The 22097-nt window shown below is 31.9% G+C and overlaps 1 protein-coding gene across 1 annotated transcript in view; it reads left to right on the top strand.

The window, feature by feature from the left end:
- RELN (reelin) overlaps positions 1–22097 on the top strand; it is a 389961-nt gene that overhangs the window by 199969 nt on the left and 167895 nt on the right. Inside the window, exons 15-18 of the mRNA XM_051963196.1 lie at positions 1849–1915; positions 6829–7062; positions 7765–7926; positions 16611–16847. Coding sequence (XP_051819156.1) covers positions 1849–1915; positions 6829–7062; positions 7765–7926; positions 16611–16847 — 700 coding nt within the window. The remainder of the gene's footprint in view (positions 1–1848; positions 1916–6828; positions 7063–7764; positions 7927–16610; positions 16848–22097) is intronic.

A 22097-nucleotide genomic window follows, 5' to 3' on the forward strand; every position in this document is an offset into this window, starting at 1 on the left:
AACTGTTATTTTTAATTTTGGAATAAAGTTGTTGTTTTTCTAAAAGAGAAGCTGAGAGTGGCAACACAGGAGAAAAATATACTCTTTTTCTTCCATCCCCTCAAGAAAAAAAAATTATTTTTTCATCATCAAGAAAATTTGCAATCTTAATATTATTCTTCAATCCATTGAAACTCTTGGTTAGAAAATAAGGGCAACAAAGATCACTTCTAAAAACTAAATTTTAGTTAATGACTTGAATATTCACTTTTTTCATTCTGATAGAACTTTTTTATCTCTAGAATCAATAACCTTTTGAACTCTGCAGCCCACTTTACTAGGTTTAGGAACTACCTAGGATCATGTCTAGTGTGTGCTGAACTACAGAACAAATTAGCCCATCTAAAAAACATAAGGCATGTATGCCTGCAGCCATTGAATTAGATTTTCTCTGGGGAGAAAAATGATACTCATTTACATATTGAAAATGGTTGTTTCCTTGGCTTCACTTTCCTGAGTGCTAATTAGGTATATTGTGTAGTCCATCAGAGCAGCCAAGGGCTACTTATGCTTGGTATAAGTACTATATTTGTCATCTGCTTCATCTATCCAAAAAGCTAGCACAAAAATCCCTGCCAATGTATCTGTCCTGAGGCAAGGCCAAGGTAGGATCATACCATGAACAAGGCTCAACTTTTTTTGGCATGGACAGGGAAACGAGAAAAGGCAAAAGAATTCCAGTAGCTGTTGGGCTATATGGGATGCTCAACTGCCAAGGATGCTAAGTCCAGAAACAGAAGTCTATGTCTTGACAAGACGCAAGAACTAGTACCAGACTCAAGCAAGTAGAGAAAAAGCAAGTAAAAAAATGAACAAATCAAAACTTGATCTTGGGGTTAGCTTAAGAAAACAAGAATCCAAATTTCATGTAGAGTTTGTAACTTAAAGTGCTCAGTTTCTTATGGATACTGGTGTGTTCTTCGTTCCCCATATTGAAAAGTAACATAACATAATGGACAGAGTAACATAATATAATGGATAGCATTTGGAAGGCAGAAAGTCATGGGCTCAAATCTCAGTTGAAATACCAACTGGATTTGTGACACTTAGCAAGTAACACCTGCTCTTTAGCTCATTTTTCTGAGGATTGTGGACTTAATAACCTGAAAAGTACTTTTTAGTTCTAAATTTATGGTCTGAATTAGGATGCATAACTTCACATTATTGGTGGAGTAGTTTAATTTTTTAATGTAGTTTTCAGTATATCCTTAAAGATGTTTTTAAACTGTTCAAGAAATTTGTTACTCTCCCCAAGTTGATTAACATTAAGAAATATATTTAAGAACCACAAGTAATCTATTGTTCAATTGTGTCCCCATTATGGAGTTGGTTTCAAGAAAATTTATCTAGCCTGATCCTTTGCTGACATACCCAGATGTTCCTTTGTGACATTCTTCTTTTCCTCAAGAAAGAACATGAATCTTATAAAAATATGACTCTTAATAGAATAAAAGTATTAAAGTTGTTTAGAGGAAAATAGATTGTACAAAGGAGGGTCACAATCACAAATATCTTCCTCTCTTCTTCTCTGTGCAATATATCAAATCAATATATTTATGCAATATGTCAAAATCTTGAAAAATTTATCAGTAAACTCTAACAGTTTTGTCATCTAAGCAATTAACTTGTCATAGAACACACCATATGTCACTTTCAGTTCACCTGAACTTTCACAAATGAGGCCATATGCTACATAGATAAATATAGATAGATATAGATGTGGTATAATATAATACCATGTGGGAAGGTGGTTTTAACATTTCCCTTGCATAGCCTTTATTTAAACAAACCTTTGTTTTCTTTTGCCAGTTTATATCGGTCCATCGTGCCTCAAATTCTGCTCTGGAAGAGGACAATGTACTCGAAATGGCTGCAAGTAAGCACTGTAATAATAATAATATTCATAGATTAAAACAAAAACACAAACACATGATTTATTTTGCAAGCCACAAATTGTTCTGCTTTATCAAGTTAGGTTGATTGGGTTCTACCAAGGACAAATGCAAATCTGTTCAACCTAAGTTCAACACTATAAAATTATTGTTATTACTATTATTAATTATTATTATGTACTCTTTGTAACATGTTTCACAGTTTCCTATATAGTAAACTTATAAAAAATTCAACTGAATTTCAGATGACCTTCTGCATGCTAAACCATTAACTTGGGCCATTTTTGGAATTTTTAAAAGAATATTCTACAAAAGGGGAGCTTATGAGAAATGGTGCATACTATAAATGCTATGTTTTAGTAAGTAATAGCTAGTAATTATATATTACTTTAAAGTCTGTGAAGCACTTCACATGTTATTTTTTATTTTGTCCTTGAGAAGTAGTATCTATTATTAATTATCCTCATTTTATAGATGAGGAAACTGAGGCTGAGAGGATTTAAATGAATTGTGTTTCAAATGTTTTGCAATTGTCAATGCTGTAAAATTACGCATGCAGATAACTTGTAAATAAAAAGCTACATAAAAAATAATAAAATAAATTAATTGTGTTCCCACAGCTAGTAAGCATATATTATAGAATTCAAACAGGATTGATCTAAGTCCAAATTATCTGCTAAAACTCTTGTGAGTCAATTCACTTTCACATTTTGTTGTGATACTGCTTTCTTTATGAAGTTTTTGGGGGGTTTGCCATATAAGCTTGGATGTTTCATTAAATCTATGATCTCATCAAAATGGCTGCTATCTATAGTAATGAATGTTGCGATTTCTGTGTTTCTTCTCAACCTGTGCAACTGTATTAGCCCTTCCAGAAAATCTCCTGAGATCTGCCCAGTGTGCCGTACACCTTCTTCTGTTATCACAGATATTATAATAGAAATAGTAAAACTTTAGTAACTTAATAGATACTCTTCTTTGGTCCATATATGTATTTGAACTAAAAAAAAAAATCTACATACCTCAAATGTATTTATTATATAGCATTTACACCATGTATAATTATATATTAATAAAATGCATAGGCTCAGTAAACATTTGCTAAATTCCTAATCTTTGTATTTGACCTATATATATTTCTAGTTTTGTCTAAATGATCATTCATTCTGCTTTTTCTTATCCTTCTACACAGACATTCCCAAAATAGAGAATAATTTAAGAGACATTAATTATGGTCATTCAAGAGCATTATTGCATATCTTAGATATGATGTTTATGAGAATGAACAGCTAATGCCAACCTTTCAAAGTCTTTTAGATCATGCGACTTCCAATCAAAAAGAATTCCACTTAAAGTAAAGTATTTAAAATTACAAGGAAAATTACAAAGATGTGAAGAAAATTTCAGAGCAGAGAAATATGGTTTAATGGAAAGAGTGCTGGTATTTGATTTTGAGGACTTAGATTTGAATACTGGCTCTGCCTTGTACTACATACATTATCTTGGGCGAATCACTTTATCTCTCCTGGCCCCAGTTTCCTTTCCTGTAAAATGAATGCATTGGATTCAAAGATAATTAAATTTATTTTTTGTTTCTTTTTGTTGAGGCAAGGTTAAGTAACTTTTGCAGGGTCAAGTGTCTGAGGTCAAATTTGAACTCAGGTCCTCTTGACTCCAGGGCTAGCACTTTATCCACTGTGCCACACAGTTGTCCCTAAGTTTCCTTCTAATGCTGAATCTATGATTATTGTATTTCGGAGAGAAAAGTTTACTCCATATTATGTCCACCAAATTTCATCTTAAATGCCTTGGCAAAAATCAAATTCCTCACATCTAGAAATAATTACCTAAATCACTTTCTCAGTTTCATTTATAGCCTCTTCATACATGTTTAATCCCTTATTTTTTTAAGTTTCACAAATTTCTGCAGAAATATTAATTTAATATTTTCTTTATTTTGGAGTTCCGAAAAGATATTAATTTTGTGTTAAAAAGTTGACATTTTATCCTATATGCCAGAAAGTTCTATGTGTAAAAAAATATAAAGTAGCATCAATAAAATTTTCCCTCAAAATCTGTATAACATCAATTGGGTTTTATTAAAATATATATCAGTGTCAGCAATAATTGTTTAAGGATAGAGCACTGGCCCTGAAATCAGGAGGACCTGAATTCAAATTTGGCCTCAGATACAACACTTCCTAGCTATGTGACCCTGTGCAAGTCACTTAACCCCAATTGCCTCAGCAAAATAATAATAATAATAATAATTTTCCAAACAGAAATAACGAGTACTCATTTTAAACCTTCAGAATCTAAATAATCTAATCCAAATAATCATTTATTTTACATAGTGCTTTAGGGTTTGCAAACTGTTTCCCTAAGATGAACTCCATGAACTAAACATGATAATTACTAATTTCTATAGATGAAGAAATTAAGGCTCCAGAGGCTGTTTTCCACCCAAATTCACAGAGCTAGCAAATGTCATAAGCACATTTGAAATTCTTATCATTATCTTCCAAAGCCTAAGACACATTAGTATAAAATTTCATCATATACAGTATATTAATTCTATACTCCATTGCTAAGTTTCCTCAGATATAAAGGAATATTCCTAAATTCCCTTCTATCAGTTCTCTCTTTGTAGTGAGGAGGATAAAATGGACCTCCCAAGATGTCAGCCATATATGTATGTCTGTAGTAAGCAAGATATATTTTTAGATGATTCTGCTATAGTGATTTATTTTGATGAGCAGTTATTTTCCAACTGCTCTGTGCACATTCTAGGCACTGTAAAAAAACTACCAATATGATGGAAAGCAAAATCCATGTTTACCTAGGATGCACCTCTACCTAGGATGTAAATTTAGAGACAGTGTGGCATCTAGATTTAGAGTCAAGTGACTTTTGGATTCAAAGTCACCTTTTGACTTTACTGTAAAACCATGGACAAATTATTTAATCTCTCTTCCTGGGTTGTTCTATATGGAGACAATAGCTATAATGCTTACCTTATTAGGATTGTTATGATGATCAAATATTATGATATTCATAAAATGCTTTGAAAACTTTAAAGAAGCATATAAAATCCAGTTATAATATATAGTATTATGAAACTAATAAATTCAAGGTTCTATGTGAGGTCTGAATAAAAAGGTAAAAAATAACTAAGAGGATCAAAAAGTTTCATAGAAAAGATGGCATTTAAATTACACTTTAAAGATCCTGTAGATCAATCTCAGAAGGATATTCTAAGCAGAAGAAACAAAGGCAGAGAGATAAGAAAATGTAGTTTTACTTGAATGTAAAGTGTCCATAATGGGGGAGGGGCAGTAATATGAGGAAAGAATGTAAAGAATGAGATGATGTCAGATAATGGAGGGACTGGAATGCCAGGCAAAAGAGTTTGCAATGAATGCTATCATTTGTTGGAGTGTTTTAGTGATGTACACTCAGAAAAAAATACTCTTAAATTTCTAATCTTATAGTCAATTATGACATTATCCTTTAGGCATATATTCTAGAATTAATTTATAGCATTTTTTTAAGTTTGTTTTGACTATGAAATATATTTTGGATACATTAGTGATTAAATGGGACCCCACAAAAACCTACTTTATACCTAACTACATTCTGTAGTAAGCTGAATTACACTGAAATTTCAGTGTTTTGATAAGAAAAGCAAAAAAGAAAATAATAAGGAAGATAGAGGCAAGCAGAAGGAAAAAATGTGCATATGAGCCCCTGGTTAAAAACTATTTCTATAGTGTTTTGTTGTTTTAGTTGGTTTTTGTTTTGAAATTGCAGAATCTTAGATTTTATTAGTTTAGAGAAATGCCAGTGAAAAATTCCATTTAGCAATGCATAATAGGCCCTGGTCTGCAACTTACTACATTAGATGATTGCCTGGGGTACTCTTGCTCAGGGTCACACACCATTAAATGTAAGAGAAGACTTCCCCGCCTAGGTCTTCTTGACTCTAGACCTATTGTATGTTTACTACATCATGCCTCTGTCTTAAAAACAATGTACTTCTAATATCTGGCATCCCAATGTTAAACTAAGATACATTTAAGACAATGGCTTCTTCACTTGAGTTTAGCTCAAGTGCTCAAATCAGTTCATATTAAAAACAGAACATGCCCAGAAGTATACATATGATGGCATTTTTTTCTTGGAGTTCCACCAACCTGGGATCCTAATTTCTAATAAGGATCTCCACATGAATAAAAGGTTAGTGTTTTCCCATGAGAATATTGGTAGTGTGGTTTCTAAAGAGTCAAAACAAGGAAACAAAATAACGGAATGCAATTGTATTTTCCAGTTCCAAATAATATGAATACATTTCACATTAAAGCATAATCATTGCATTTTACCTAGTTGAAAATACTCTACTTGCATTTAAACTTTATAAACCTTCAATTTTTTGCTAAATATATTTCAGTATAAATATATTTTCAGTATTAAATCTCCTGTTGGTAGAATTTGTTATGTTGTTTTGATATGACCTTGAAGCAAATTACATATCTCACATGTTTCACCTTTATTAAAAGACTTCAGGATAGAACTCTGTATGAATATTAGTATCTATGTAGGTAGATTGTGTAGAATTTGTTGAAGGTGCACAATGAATTATTGTTTTAATCATAACCTTTTCACAGCACTGCTCTGCCAAGAATACATTTCATTAAGATATTTACAATCATCCAGACCCTGCTGAGTCTTCAGATTCATAATTCTCTAAAAGCTATAATAAACTCCACTTACCATTCAGATACTTGATTTTATTCTTCAGAAGTGGATTCAGAAAAAAAAAAAAATCCCTGAAAAATTAAAAGGTTAAAATTGAAAGCTACAAGGTTTAATACTTAATTATGTTGCATTTCTCATACAGGTGTGACCCTGGATTTTCAGGTCCAGCTTGTGAAATGGCATCCCAAACATTCCCAATGTTCATCTCTGAAAGCTTTGGAAGTTCCAGGCTTTCCTCATACCACAACTTTTACTCTATCCGTGGTGCTGAAGTTAGCTTTGGCTGTGGTGTCTTAGCCAGTGGAAAGGCATTGGTTTTCAACAAAGATGGGAGGCGTCAGCTCATTACATCTTTTCTTGACAGCTCACAGTCCAGGTGAGCTAAGAAATGAATGGCAAAGTGATATAACTAATTTAATTTTCTTATGTGTGAATTTTCAAATTTTCTCTTTTCTCCATAAAATGTTACTTTAACCCTTTTCTAAATCATAATTAAGATTAGAGACAAGGGTTAATTTGGGGTTAATCCATTCTTTATTTAGTAATTCAAGTGCCTAACAAATGACTTTAGGGTATTTATTACCAGCCAGCTGGAAAAATATGAAATGTTAACATCAAAAAATGTGTGCTAGAGCCAAGTGCTAATTAATTATTTATATAGTTTTATTTATTTGACAGCTTGTGATGGCTGATTATATCCATTCCATGTCTTCCCTTCCCCCAGTACCTAATAAATAATACAATACAGTGATGATTGGCACTTTAAATGTGTATATGTCATTTACACATATTTGTGTGTGTGTATTTCTGTGAATGCAAATAAAACATATTCAAACCCTTCTGTTACATATTTAATATATGTGTACATATATGTATATAGTACTATATATACATATGCAAGTGTGCTTTTATGTTCGCATATTACACATTGACATTAAAGGGAAGGAGAGTTAGTTACAAAGCAGCATGGGAAGTTCATCTAAACTTGCCTGGAAATCTTTTTAAAAACAGGAATAAGTATAATATTTTGAAATGCTTATGTATTGTCAATGATCAACATGAATTAATTTTTATTTAGGTTTCTCCAGTTCACATTAAGATTAGGCAGCAAATCTGTTTTGAGTACATGCAAAGCCCCCAACCAGCCTGGTGAAGGCGTTTTATTGCACTATTCTTATGATAATGGAATTACATGGAAACTACTTGAACATTATTCTTATCTCAACTACCATGAACCAAGGTAAGTTGGATAGAGTTATGAAAAAGAGATATAGTGATAGCAGCTTCTTTCTGGAATCATATTTGAAATGATAGATTGCTAATAGTCTGCCATTGAGTTTTAGCCAGTACAAAGACTAATGTGTCTGGAATGATAAATTAACCATGTTTCTTTTACCAAATTTGATCCTAACTGAATTTTGACATTGTAGAAATTGAAATTGGCATAATCATGAAGTTAAACATGTACAAAATAACAGTGAAATTTTCTTTTACAATTAAAACAATTGCAACAATTGAGTATCCAAATATAGACTAAATTATCAATTTTGTTGACAAAATTTTGCTAGCAAAATAACAATTTAAGGAACATCTTAGATCAAGCAACATTATTGATTCTATTAATAGATATTTTTATGTATTATACTGTTTCATATAATAGACTTTAACGAGTGTTTCTAGAGTATCTTATTTGTCATAAGTAGAGGCAAAATGTATTTAACACTCCATTTTAATTATTAAAGCCATTTCTGGATCTTTTATTACATTTCTGGGATGTAAAATTTCTTTTTCATATGTATTACAGAGGTGATTTCAGAGATAGTAGGAAGTTTTTCCAAAAAAATACTTCATCAACTTGCTCATAAATACTTGAAATTCATTTAACACAGAACAAAGTTTTTATTCCAAACTTAGGACTAGGGATTGACATACAAAAATCATTAGGAAAGGTAACATTATGGTTTAGTTCACATTAAGGAATAAGTGACCATAAATCTTTTTCTAAAAGTACACTTTAGTAATAGAATGGTGCTTTGTTCTCTAAGAAGGATGATGATAACTATAAAGAAGGAGAGAAAGAAAAAAAAAGAAACAGAAATCTCTCTGGAGCAAATTTCTCCTACTTTAAAATTTTACTTAAGTCTTGTTTTTACAATCACAATAAAAGATTTATTACTCATATCAAATGTATCTTGATTGGATGGGTAGATGAAAGGATGGAGGAAGGGAGGTAGGGAAGAAGGGGAGAGAGACAGACGGAGACAAATGAGACAGAGAAATGCAATCTAATAGATTTTAAAATGTAATGCATATAAAGGACATTTTTATTCTTTGAGATGAAAAGGATTTGAATCTATATTACCTGTAAGAATAAAGCTAAATTCATCATTCTTTTGGGGGGGAAACATTTGTTTGTAAAAAATTAGCATAGTCAAGAATCTAGAAAAAGAATACACAAATATACTTACAGTAACAGTAATTAAAGTATTTTTAAAGTATCACCCATGCATTGTCCCTAAACACTTAACTTTTCATAACAAGAATGAACAGTTAGAAAATTCTGTTATCAACCTATATCCAGAAATGTAATTTTTGATATAAAAATAATTACAAATGTAATGTACTACTACAATTGTGCATTAATTCTTGACTCCTATTTGATAGCAACATTTTTCTTCTGAGAAAACCATGATGATTTTTTTCAGTATTAAGTATGTGCATAGTTTGAAAGATTAAGCTCATAGAAGTTTCCCAGCAAGTTTTTAAGACACAATGATGTGTGGTGACATTAAAAAGAAAATTTCTCTTTTAACTAAATTCCATTAGAATTCTTCCCCTGCTCTAGGCAGCACATACTCATGCTTTCTCTTGCAAATCAATATAAAAGAGACATTGCAAATTACTCTAGAATATGTAATTTAGCATGTGGTCTACATACTGCAGTAATTTGCCATGTCTTTAATAAACAGTTCATGTTCTATAAATTCTAACTAACAGAATTAAAGATCTCTTGATGCTTTTAACCACTTACTGAACTCTTTTTAATAATAATGGCTGACTATAATTGATGTAGAAGCCAAATTGTTGCTTGTTGTGATGGTGTTCATTTGTTTGGAAATAAAGTACACCCTACAAATTAAATAAGCTGGTTAGTTTATGACTATGACTTGTAACTAATTTTTCAATCAGTTTATCTGTCCTGTATGATTTATAAAATAAATTGAAGTGTATTTGCCAGTTTTTTAATAAAAATTAATGTCTGAAAATAGAAGTTAGCATGAACAGTTTACAGGTTTAAGTATTCTTTTTGTTCAAGCTGATTGATATGTTTTAAGGATTAATTATTACTTTTATGAATGGAAAGCATTAAATCTATGAAGATGCTGAAGTTTTTTAGATTTTCTTAAGAATAGACTTAAGAACGTTTTGGTAATTTCAATTTAGCTTTTTATCATAATTACATTACTTGACCTATTTTTAGTATTTTGGCAATAGGAATCCATTTTCATAAAAAGTTATAAGAAACCATCATTAGTAACTACATATTTATTCTTTCCTCCTCAAAAAAGATTCAGATCATAAAACTGAGGTAGAAAGTTGATAGAAATTTCTTAAGTGATGTCTATACAATGATATAATGGTTCCAGAGCCAGTTTTACCAAAATCTTGGTCAAATTATTGACCATTTTTTGCAGAATGGCAATGAATTGAATGAAGAGATATTTAAATGTATTTCTGACTCTTTTTTTTTGCCATTACTGACTTTCTAGAATTAAATATTTCATCGAAAATATCTCAATAAACTGAATTTTCATAGACAAAAACCACATTGGGCATTGATATATAACTCCAAGAAATGATAAAATCATAATTGAATGAGAAAGTTTTATTTATAAGAAAATTTATATATTAAAAACATGAATAATAATCAAGGTAAGTTAGATGATGTGACGGTGATGTACCTAAGATTATATTCATACTTAGCCAAAACATAGGTTAACAAAAGAATAATGACATTTTAAAAGAATATATAATTTTGAATAGCACAGACTGCTCCCCCACCTAAAATCTATTCTCTTCTCATCTCTACCTTAGAGAATCTTTAGCTTCCTTGAAAACAACTCATGTTATTTCATATGAGAATCTTGTCCTGATCTCACCAGCTACTTGTATACCTTCCTTTCATCTTAGGAATTTTCTTTTGCATAATTTTGCCTTTAAATTCTTAGACCATTATTTTGCCATCACCAGTTTCAAAAGAATACAAGTTTCTTAAGGACAATATTTGATAGCACAGTACCTGGCATGTAGTAGGCACATATGTGACAGGAGCTAGACTTATGGTTTTATTGGCACAGAAAATTTCTGGATGAAAGGTTGACACCTTCTCTGTGCCTTGTAGATTTAGAGAATTATTCAGGTACTAAGAGGTATGTGACTTTTACCACAGTCACAAAGCCAGTATTTGACAATTATAATTAACATTCATTAGTTGTGCAGAACCCTATAATTACCTTCCATAACATTCAAATGGTATATCATACAATATTAATTTGTTCATTAAAGAAACTCACAAAGTTGCTATGATATGATACGTGTTCACATGCTGTTTACTAACTTTTGGAGAAATTTTGATGGTTAATTCCTTGAAGACAGGAATCATCTTTGTATTATCATATCATTGAATAACACTATACTGCACAAATTAAGCACTAAGTATTAATTGAATGGATGACAATGAATAAATAGAATAAAGTGAACAATTTGATGTGAAGTGAAAGAAATTTTTAAAAAATAAATTCTGGGATTTAAAATATAGCAATGAATTAACAAATGAGAAAATACACCTATAACATAACAATAACTAAAATTATGGGCCATTCCATTTATTGAAAAATATGCCCAAAAGAACCTAAAAATTTTACATATGGTCTTATAATTGTTTTTTTTCAACTATCGCATTCCTTATTAAATCTTTTCTTTACCTTCATCAGTGCTTTTACTCCCATAATTCTTTCCTATTTTCTCAGGTTGCCATTTCTATTCTATACTCATTGGCTTCACAGTTAGCCTAGGATTTACCTGTCATTTTACTCGTGTTTTCACCTATCAGTGTAATTCAATTCATTATTTGTCATTGTCATCATCATTATTATTACTAACTGCCTACTGTTCATCAGGAACTGTTTTAAGTGCTAGAGATTTACAAATCCCCAAAATTAAATTGGGGAGGATAAATTGGGGATAAAATACAAAAATTAAGTCATGCTTCTGCCCTTAAAAAGCCAACATTCTATCACAAGGAACAGGAAGGAGAAAGTGTAGGGGGACAATATGTAAGTCAATATAAAATGTATTTCAATTGCAATGGAACTTGATAAAGGATACTAACATCTAGGAAGAAAAAGAGGAGGCCTCTTAGAAAAACTAATTCTTGATCAGACCCTTGAAAGAAGAAGAAGAATATAAGGTGCAAAGGTGAGAAGAGAGAACTATTTAGACATGAGAGATAGTCTGTCCAAAGGCATACAATGGTGAGATACAATGTCATGTAAAAACAATAGCAGGGAAGCCAGTTTAGCTAATGTATGTGAAATGAAATAAGGTGTAATCATCTTGAAAATATAGACTAGAGCAAGATTACAAAGGACTTACATGTCAAATAGAAGTTTGTATTTTGTCCTAGATATAAGAGAGAACTACTGAAGTTTTTTGAGCTGGGGATTGACATGATCAGATTTACCCTCTCTAGAAATATCCATTTGGCAGCTAATTGGAGGATGGATTGAAAAGGAGAGAGAGTCTGGAGACAGGTAGACTAATTAGGAAATTATTGCAGTTAAATAAGTGACAAATGATTTGGGCTGAACTAGACTGGTGGCAAGGTAATGTGGAAACAATACTGTGTTGATAAAAATCAACAAAATTTGACAACTGTTTGAATATAAAAAAATTAGTTGATAAGTGCAATTAATGAGTAAAGAATGATTAGAAGGTCATGAACTTCAGTAACTAAATGGATGATAGTGCCTTTAACAAAAAAGAAGATTAAGAGAAGAAACAGACTTAACTGGATTTGAAATATTATGGGACATCCCATTTAGATATTCAGCAAACAATTGTAATGTGAAGCTGAAAGTCATAAAAATGATGAGAGCTAGATATATAACTCAGAGCATTGGCGTAAAAATGGCAGTTGTATTTGTGAGAAATGATATCACTTAGAGAAAGGGTAGAGAGAAGAGAGGGCCTATGATAGAACCCTGGAATATGTATGAAGGATGCATAATGGTCCTGTAGATTATGTCAGAGGAGTAGTTACACAGTATGAAAATAATCAAGAGAAAGATTGTAACAACCCACATGAGAGGAGAGTATTCAAAAAGAAGTGAAGAGCAGGACCTACCCTTGTGGAAATTTAAGAAGAATGAAGATTAAGGAAATACCACTAAATCTATCAAAAAAGCTGTTTTTGCTGACTTTGGAGAACATAGTTTCAATTGAGTTGATGCATTATAAACTAGATTGCAAGGAAATAAGAAATAATTAAGAAATGAGGGATATGGACAGCTTTTTTTTCAGGAGTTTGGCTATGAAAGGCTGGAGAAATAGAGAATGATTGCCTTAAAGGATAGCGGAGTTAAGTGAAAGATTTTTTTAAAGATGAGAAAGATCTTGGCTATGTTTTAAATAATAAGGTAGAAACATTGATAGAGAAACCAAATATCAGTGAGAGACAGAGATGATCAAAGGCGCAAAGTATTGTAGAGGATGGGATCAGGGACATAAAAACAGAGGTTGGATTTAGCAAGAAAAAAATCACCTCTTCTTCATAGACTAGAAAAAAAGGGGAAAGAATGGGAGTGGTGACATAGAATAGTTTGAAATGTGGACCTGAGGAGAGTGAAGTGGCCTTCTTTTTCTCAATAAAGTATGAAGTGAGCTTTTCAGTGAAAGGAGAAGATAGGAATGTGCTTCACCTAGTCTCACACTGCTTAATTTTACATGAAAACTCTATATGCCCTTTGTTAATCATAGGATTTAGAGTTGGGAGGGACTTTTAAGTCTTTAGTTTAATCTGGTTAGAGGCTCTTTATGGCTGCTAATCTTGAATCTGATATAAACATCAGTGTTTTCTTAACTTTCCTACTTGGGCCACTGAACTACTAATTAAAGTCATGAGATTAGCAAATGAACTCACTCTGCATTCATTTTAAGCTCAGGTGGAACCCTTCATTTATTGGAAGACCTTTTATTGATTCTGTGGCACATTTCACAGTAGCTATTCAAAGCTCTTCCACTTTCATCAAGCCTAAGCTTATTTTTGATTGATGCTTTGAGCAAACCTGTGCAGGAAAATAATTTGATACTACCCAATCTATGCTCCTTTAACTCATTTCTGTTAGTGTACCACCTAGTTGCCCCAAATTATTACATAATATTTTGCAATTTGAGTTCTTTAGAAATAATAACTCATATTATATATAGTGATTTGAAGTTTGGAAGATGTTTTACAAATCTTATCTCAGTGGATTCTCAAAACAACCCTGTGTGTTAGGTGTTATTATCCTCATTTTGCAGAGAGATTGTTACTTTCCTAGGGTCATACACCTAATAACTGTCTGGAATGAATTTAGAACTCAGGCTTTCTGTGTCCAGTGCCCTATCCCTTATGTTAGGCTGCTTCTCAACAAAGGGAAATAAGATCACACAAGCAGAAGAAAAAACAAATCCTACACATTACAAACTATATAAAGCTAAGATATTCTTTCTTTTTTCAAATCAAAGTCATCAACCTGACTTCAAAACCATGTTTCATTGCTTGCTTTGATCCTGGTACCAATTTCTGCTTTTTATTTGGAGAAAAATAGGTATAGATATGATCTCAATAATCCACAGCTCAAAAATCATGAATGGCTCCCACCAAATAGAAAAAGTTTTGTTTAGCATTCAGTGCTTTCCACAATTATTAGTACCAGTCTCATTTTCCAGCTTTGAGTCAGGGCACTCTTTGATCATATAACCTGTTCTTCTCAGTTCAGCAAATATTTCCCATACATTCACAAGCCACTATTTTAACAATAGTATTATTATTAATTAATTTTTCTCTTTAAAGTAAAAAAAGATGTGGAAAATATTTTGAACTAAAAAACAAAATATCTTGTAAGCTTCCAAACAAACCATTTTTAGGCTAATTTTAAAAAGGGAGAGGCAATGTGCCATAGTAGATAAATTTCTAGTTTTGCATTCAGAAAATCCTGAGTTCAAGTCTTACATCTAAGAATTATACTAGCTATATGGCAAGCAATAACTTTCTAAGATTCTGAGATGTAGAAAAGTAATCAGTCTATCTTAGTAGAATGACTTTGCTCCATGGAAGTCCCCTAAAGCAACTAAATCTTGAGTCTGGTGCAAATAAAATTAAAGTTTCATTTTTTACTGCAAAATAAATTCCTTTCAGTTCATTTTGAACATAATAAAAAGAAATTTAAAATCACTAAGTATTTAATTTAGTTGACTATTATGCAAGTTCTTTTAATTCTAGATTTTCCTTATTTACTTTCTTCCTAGAATATCCTCAGTTCTAGTATAAGACAAAATGCCAATATCTTCTAAAGGCTCTACTAATTATTTTTGTTAATGAAAATGAATGAGAGTTTTAAGTTTTATTCAATATGAATATGACAATTTAAATAGTTTATTTTCTCATTCTAACCAGAAAATCTGAAACTCTCTTCAAAAAAATTATATGTGTGTGTGTGTCTATGTGTGTATGTATGTATATATATATATATATATATATAATCTGCTTCTGAATCATCTATTTGGTCATTTTATTTTATGTGGGTTTTTTCTTCTTTATACACAAGGGAATAAAATCATCTCACTTCAGTGTGCATTTACTGAAATGCCTCTCTTGGTATTTAATTGTACACTGATGGAGACAAATGTTCCACTTGCCATTTGCTTCACATCTCACCTTGTGAATATATGTGAGCAGCATGGAACTGTGATTTATGGAGCTTTCAAGCAGATGTCATTGCAGTGGCAATTAATGTATGGTCCCTGCTGCTGTATACAATAATTGCTCCTGGAAATTAGATATTATTCTTAATTTTCCTTACCGTTTGTCAGATACAGGTTTGTTGTCATAGCCGCCATGACAGATCAAGTGACCTTGGCATGTGGTGCTAAACTCATGGGAATGAGGAATCTGACAGTCCTACCAGCATAAATTTATGTGTGTAACATGAAACTCATGTTGCATTACCAGTACAATATGAATCCTCACTTTGGAAAGCTGTGGCTTTACTCTTAGGTTTTGTAAAATCAGATGATGAAGTCATAGATATATTATAATGCTATTGATTTAATTCTTCTCAATTTAATATTTATTAAGCACCTACTGTAGGTACCACAGGAAACAATGTTGTATAGTTGTTAGCTGTCCTGAGATTAAGGAAATCCCCTTTCTGATACACATTCACTGTGTGGTCTTGGATAAATCATATAACCTCAAGTAACCTAGATAGTTCTCTAAGACTTTTGCAGATCAGGTGCCAATCTAATAGAGAAAATTCTTCCCTGGGAGCTCTCTACACCAATGAAATAACAAGTCTTTTTCTAAAGTGTCTACCATTTTGTGCAAAGCATTGAGAAAGATGCAAAAATAAATAATTTACTTTTCCTACCTACCTGGAGTTTACACATGTATCAGAGATGCATTTTCTTTGGTAGAAGAATTAATATAGGATAAGAGAGGATCTTGGCAATAAACAGAAAAAAATATATTTTGATACATTATATGCCCTTCAGTTAAATAATAATATGATATAGATGTTGACATTTTTAAACCACTGAAGTATCTTAAACATGTTTTGTTTTTTTCCTTCTCCCTTCCTATCCTAAATTTTCTCTCTGTAGAATTATTTCTGTGGAATTACCAGCTGATGCTCAACAGTTTGGAATTCAATTCAGATGGTGGCAACCATATCACTCCTCTCAGGGAGAAGATGTATGGGCTATTGATGAGATCATCATGACTTCAGTACTTTTCAACAGTATTAGTCTTGACTTCACTAATCTAGTGGAGGTCACTCAGTCTCTGGGATTCTATCTGGGAAATGTTCAACCCTATTGTGGCCACGACTGGACTCTTTGGTAAGGATATAAACACTTTAGTGTAACTAGACAATCAATTTTAGCAGTGAAAAGATGCATTATAAAGGATTGCTAGTGGTGCAGATTTGTATAAAATTGGATTGGATTAACAAGAGAAGTAACAGAAATATTCTTTGGAAATCTTTAAGTAAAATTATTTGTGTCATCTATCTTGAAAGTAGGAAGATGAAGTCTTCCAGTTCTCTGACTCCTAAACATAATTAGAAAAAAAAATGTTCTGAAAGAATTTTACTTACTTTACTACTGAGTACAGGGCAGGCCTATTTAATTTCTCCAGATGAATCTCTTTCATTGTTATTCCTTGTAATTGTCTCCAGAGTGCATATCACCAAATGTCCAATCAATGACCTAATCATAATTAGAGGTAAATTTTATACTCCAGTGCACAGAGAATTACCTTTGATGGAATTGTGCATGTACAGTGATTTTCCATACACAGCAGGATAAAATTTTTGCTTCAAAATTACTGCTAATGGAAATGAAAGTACAGCTGATCACTTTTACTCGGAGCTCTTTCAACCTAGACAGTATGAAAGAGATCTATGAAAAATATGAAAAGATCATATTCTTTGTTTTTTGTTGACAATCTTTCATGGATCATTTCTGTGTATCATTTTTTTTTATTTTGTTAGAAGAGGGAGGAAAATTATTGGGCTTCAGTGAGGAGATACAAGCATCAACAAAAAATTGACTCCTTTGAAGTTTATATGTTAGATTTTTTAAAATTAATTTAATTTTGTTACGTACCTATAAACTACAAACTGAAATGTCTGTGTGTACAGTAGTTGTTTTAGTAATTTGTAATACTATATCATAAATGCAAGTGCTAAATGAAGGTGTTTATTTTTTAGAAATGGTTAACATCTGCTGAAGTTAATTCCAAACTTGCTGAATCTGTGAATTTGACAAGGGTTGAATACATAACAGCAGTTTAATTTCTATGCTTTGATCAAATCCCTAAGAATAGTATCCTTTCATACAAGTCTGATGAATATTTTTAACCTACTGCCGCTTTAATTGGTACAGATACATTTACTCTGAGAAAGTACAATCAGAGCAATTATAGAAAAATATAAGGAAATATAAATAATTGTACAATCCCCATGGGCACCTTGAATAGCACCATAGGAGTTTTATTAACAAGTACATTTGAGCAATCTGATTTGACTTTCTGATCATCTCTGGAAGTAAAAGAAGTTGACTTGGTTCTGCAAATAAGACAGAGTATGTTCAGGCAGTGATAATGAGAACATAGAAATACATTAACCACTTTAATAAGGACAAGAAAAGTGCTCACTGCTCATTAAACAGAAACAACTTGGTAGATCTCAAACTGTTCGTATTTTCTTAGCCAGTGAGTTAGAATAAAAGCCCCTTTAGCAATATTGTTTCTTCAGCTGTTACTAACTAGCATATCATCTAGAACCGTGTTTCAAGAGTCAGTGTCAACATATAAGTTTAGAAATACTTTTTCAGAAACACTTGTTACAGTATTCAAAATTAAATTGCCACATTGGAATAATTTTAAAATCTACGTGTCAGTCATAAGCTCCTAATCAGAAAAAAAACAAGCTGATCTATTTCTTGATAGAAAACCATTGGAGTATATTATCTTATTATGTAAACATTCTTTAGGACACTGTCTAAGATGTGAACTATACCCTTCACTGACCTTGTTTCTCTCCAGGGAAATTTTTTAAGTTCCACCAGATCTGTACAAATGGCTGGTGTTAAATTAATTATTGTTGGCTTTTCCCAGCTGTGAGTTCATTTGGTTCTCATTTTCTAACTCATGACTTTCCATGAGCATGGATTGCTAAGGCAATGAGAGTGTTCTCCAGGGAAAACTTAGACAATTGCTTTTTCATTAGGAGAACTATAGTCAATATGCTATAAATCACTCTACTGCATGTCATCATAGAGTACTTTTTCAGCAGAGGAAAGAATTGCTTATAATTATCTGTGATGCTTTCATTTCTTCCTGAGAATCCATAAATCAGGGCCTATATCAGCTTTAAGCCATAGAATAGCTTTCTTGATAACTCTTCACAATATACATTTTAAACAAAACATTATGAAGTTAATTTTTCCTTTCAGATTAAAACCCCCAAAATGGACCCAAATAACAATAACTCCAAGAGATTCCAAATACAAGAAACCATATTCTCAGATAATTCAATATCTAAGGACTCAGAATCAGTACTTCTGCAGAGGAATGATAATAATGGCATTTTAGAAATGTCTATTTTTCGTATCTGAAAGGAGAAGTTGGAAAGTGCATTACTAGTTGATTGAGAATAAAACATGGTATCTCTTTTACTCTTTTAGAGTCATTTAATAACCAAATTAATCACCAAAATTAAATTTGTCTTCTTCCATTTTAGAAAGACAAGAAGCAGCATTTTGCCTGAATGATATTCCCTGAAATGAGAGCATATTCCTTGAACTAAGAGACACACAGCAAGGGACACACACACACACACACACACACACACACACACACACACACATTTGGGAGGTTATTGCTTTCTTTTTTGCATCATAAATCCTAGTTCTGAACATTTGTCCCTTTTTTCATTATGGGCAAACTTTTTCAAATTTTTGTTTGGAAATCAATTATGAAAAATTTAGAAAAAAATTCTAAAAATAATGTTTGGGTGGTATTTAGGTTCCTAGAGCCTCAAAAACTTAATGTCTGATTTAGCTTAAATATTATACATTTACAATAAAAAGTAAATACACATATGTGTATATAGATATGGATATTTCCAATGCTAATTGTCAGAAAAACAAAATCAGTAGCACTGAATTATATATGATGGTTTTTAAATTTGGAAAGATTCTGAAAAAATTAATTTGAAGATAAGATAAAATGGAAGAAGACAAGGTTCTGAAGGAGATTTGGAGGAATTTTTAAATATTTCAGAAGTTGATGGCATTAGATTTTTAATCCAATTTTAATTTAATTTTCTTGATATATTTCCTTTCCCCCATCAAAACATGTATATAGCTTTTGTATATATTAGTCATAATTAGGATTATATTTTGAGTGACAAAAGGAGTGAGGAGGGAGGCAAAAGAGAAATAATTTTCTGAAGTAATTGAGCAAGATTTGGAAAAGAGATTAGGAAAAAAGAGGACAATAAGGATAATTGAACACATGTGAGAAACAGACTAAGGTGAAATTCAGTATAAGTAATGAAAGATAAGAAAATGGGGGAATTTGGCCTGTGCATAATACTTCCCAAGAAGAAGGAAAAAGATGTTGTGAAGTTTGGGGGTCAGAGAATTTCACATATTGCCCTACATTTATAATCACTAATAAAAATTCTTCCTGATTTCCTGTGTATATTCATTGCTTTGTAGATTCCACCCATTGCTCCTAGTTCTGTCCATGAGGACTAAATAGGATAAATCTAAATTCAACATCTATTATGTTTTTCCCTTAGTCTTCTCTTCTCCAGATTAAACATCCTCAGTTCCTTCAAATTATCATCATGTGAGATTAACTCAAGTCCCTTCACTGTTCTTGTTGCCCTACTCTGGATCCTTATCACTGTTTTGTTTACACTGTGATAGAAATGAACATCTGGTATGCCAGACGAAATATTATGAGAGTAGAGTATAGTGGGGCTATCATCATTCTATTACTGGAAATTTGACTTCTCTTATTGCTGCCCAAAATGGCTTTAGTTTTTTTGACTTATCATCACACTTCTGATTCACAACCCTGAAGTCTGCTAAAATCCCCATGTCATTTGTGAAGTTGTAAATTTTATGAGGTTCTCAAGTGTAAGACTTTACATTTATGCCTATTTAATTTCATTTCATTAGAAACAGCTTGATACTCTAGCCTAGTATTCTCCAAAGAAAGAGGTAAGAGCCCAATGGATAATCAATAATAGAATTAGAGTCTAAGGCTTCCCATGACAGCAAACTATTACAACTATACCATCCCCATCACCCTTTTAAAAAACACTTCATTTTGCTGATGCTACCATGGTAGGGGGGGGAGGGGGGGAAGTGGGGAGGGAGGGAAAAGGGACTGAACAAGCTTTAATTTCCCCCATTTTGTTCTAATGACTACACAGGGTAGTTTTAATTGTATCTTTTTTGGAATTCCAGCACTAACACTTGTATAGGCAAAATCTATCTTACACACACACACACACACACACACACACACACATATACCCTGCTTATTATATGACTACTTGACTATAAGATGCATCCTTTTGGAGTATATTAACTCTTTCCCTTTTATTTTCGTTAAGGTAAAATGAACCACACGATTGGGTAGACATGGATAAACTGTAATATATTATTGCAAATTTTTGTATTATTGTTTCTTTAAAACTCATCCCTCTTTTAAATTTCTTTATTTTTATAAGCATATCGCTATCCTTTGATTCTCTCAGATTTATAACATTTTTTTCATTGCTTTCTCTCTTTAAAATATGTATGACTAATATATTTCTGTTCACATTACAAATTCAAATATAAATTTGAAATGTCCATAAGTTTGTAGAGTTGATTCTACAATCAAGTGATCAAAAAGATTTCTAAGAATTTATTAGGTACTACATCCTAGTGTTACACAAAAGTTACAAGTTCTTACCTCAAATATCTATATTCTGTCAGAGAAGACAACATGTAACTCTGTGTGTGTGTGTGCTTGCAAATGTGTGTGTGCATATACACAAAATAAATATAAGTTTATTTAGGGAGAGCAAGAGATTAGCAGTTGGGTGGATCAGGGAAGATCTCCTATAGAAGATGACATTTTATCTGAGCCCTGAGAGGCTAAGGATTCTAAGTTGTAAGAGTGAGGAGAGCCATAATATGTATTCCTTTAATAATGGGATGCTAGCTGTTCTTATTAACAAATGCAAAATAATGTAAAGAATTTCAGATGATATCTGGACAAATCAGGAAAGGCGTCATGTAGAAAGTTGAATATTGAAGGAAGTTAGAGATTTTAAGAGGCTGAAAGGATGAGAGCCACAATCTGGATTTTTTTTTAATTTAATAAGGGTGCTACTCTTTCCTATTAGCCAATGTGAAATAGCAGAAAGAGTCTTGGTTTAGATCTAGAAAAATTCTAATCAGTTAATATTGTTGATGTGACTAGAAGAGACTTTAAAAAAACTAAAGCTTCCCTCCCGTTCTTTATACTATTGCAGCAACAGAAAGAAATTATATATAACATGTAGTCATTGAGAATTGTCC

Source organism: Antechinus flavipes, chromosome 5, assembly GCF_016432865.1.
Source record: "Antechinus flavipes isolate AdamAnt ecotype Samford, QLD, Australia chromosome 5, AdamAnt_v2, whole genome shotgun sequence".
NCBI classification, from domain to species: domain Eukaryota; kingdom Metazoa; phylum Chordata; class Mammalia; order Dasyuromorphia; family Dasyuridae; genus Antechinus; species Antechinus flavipes.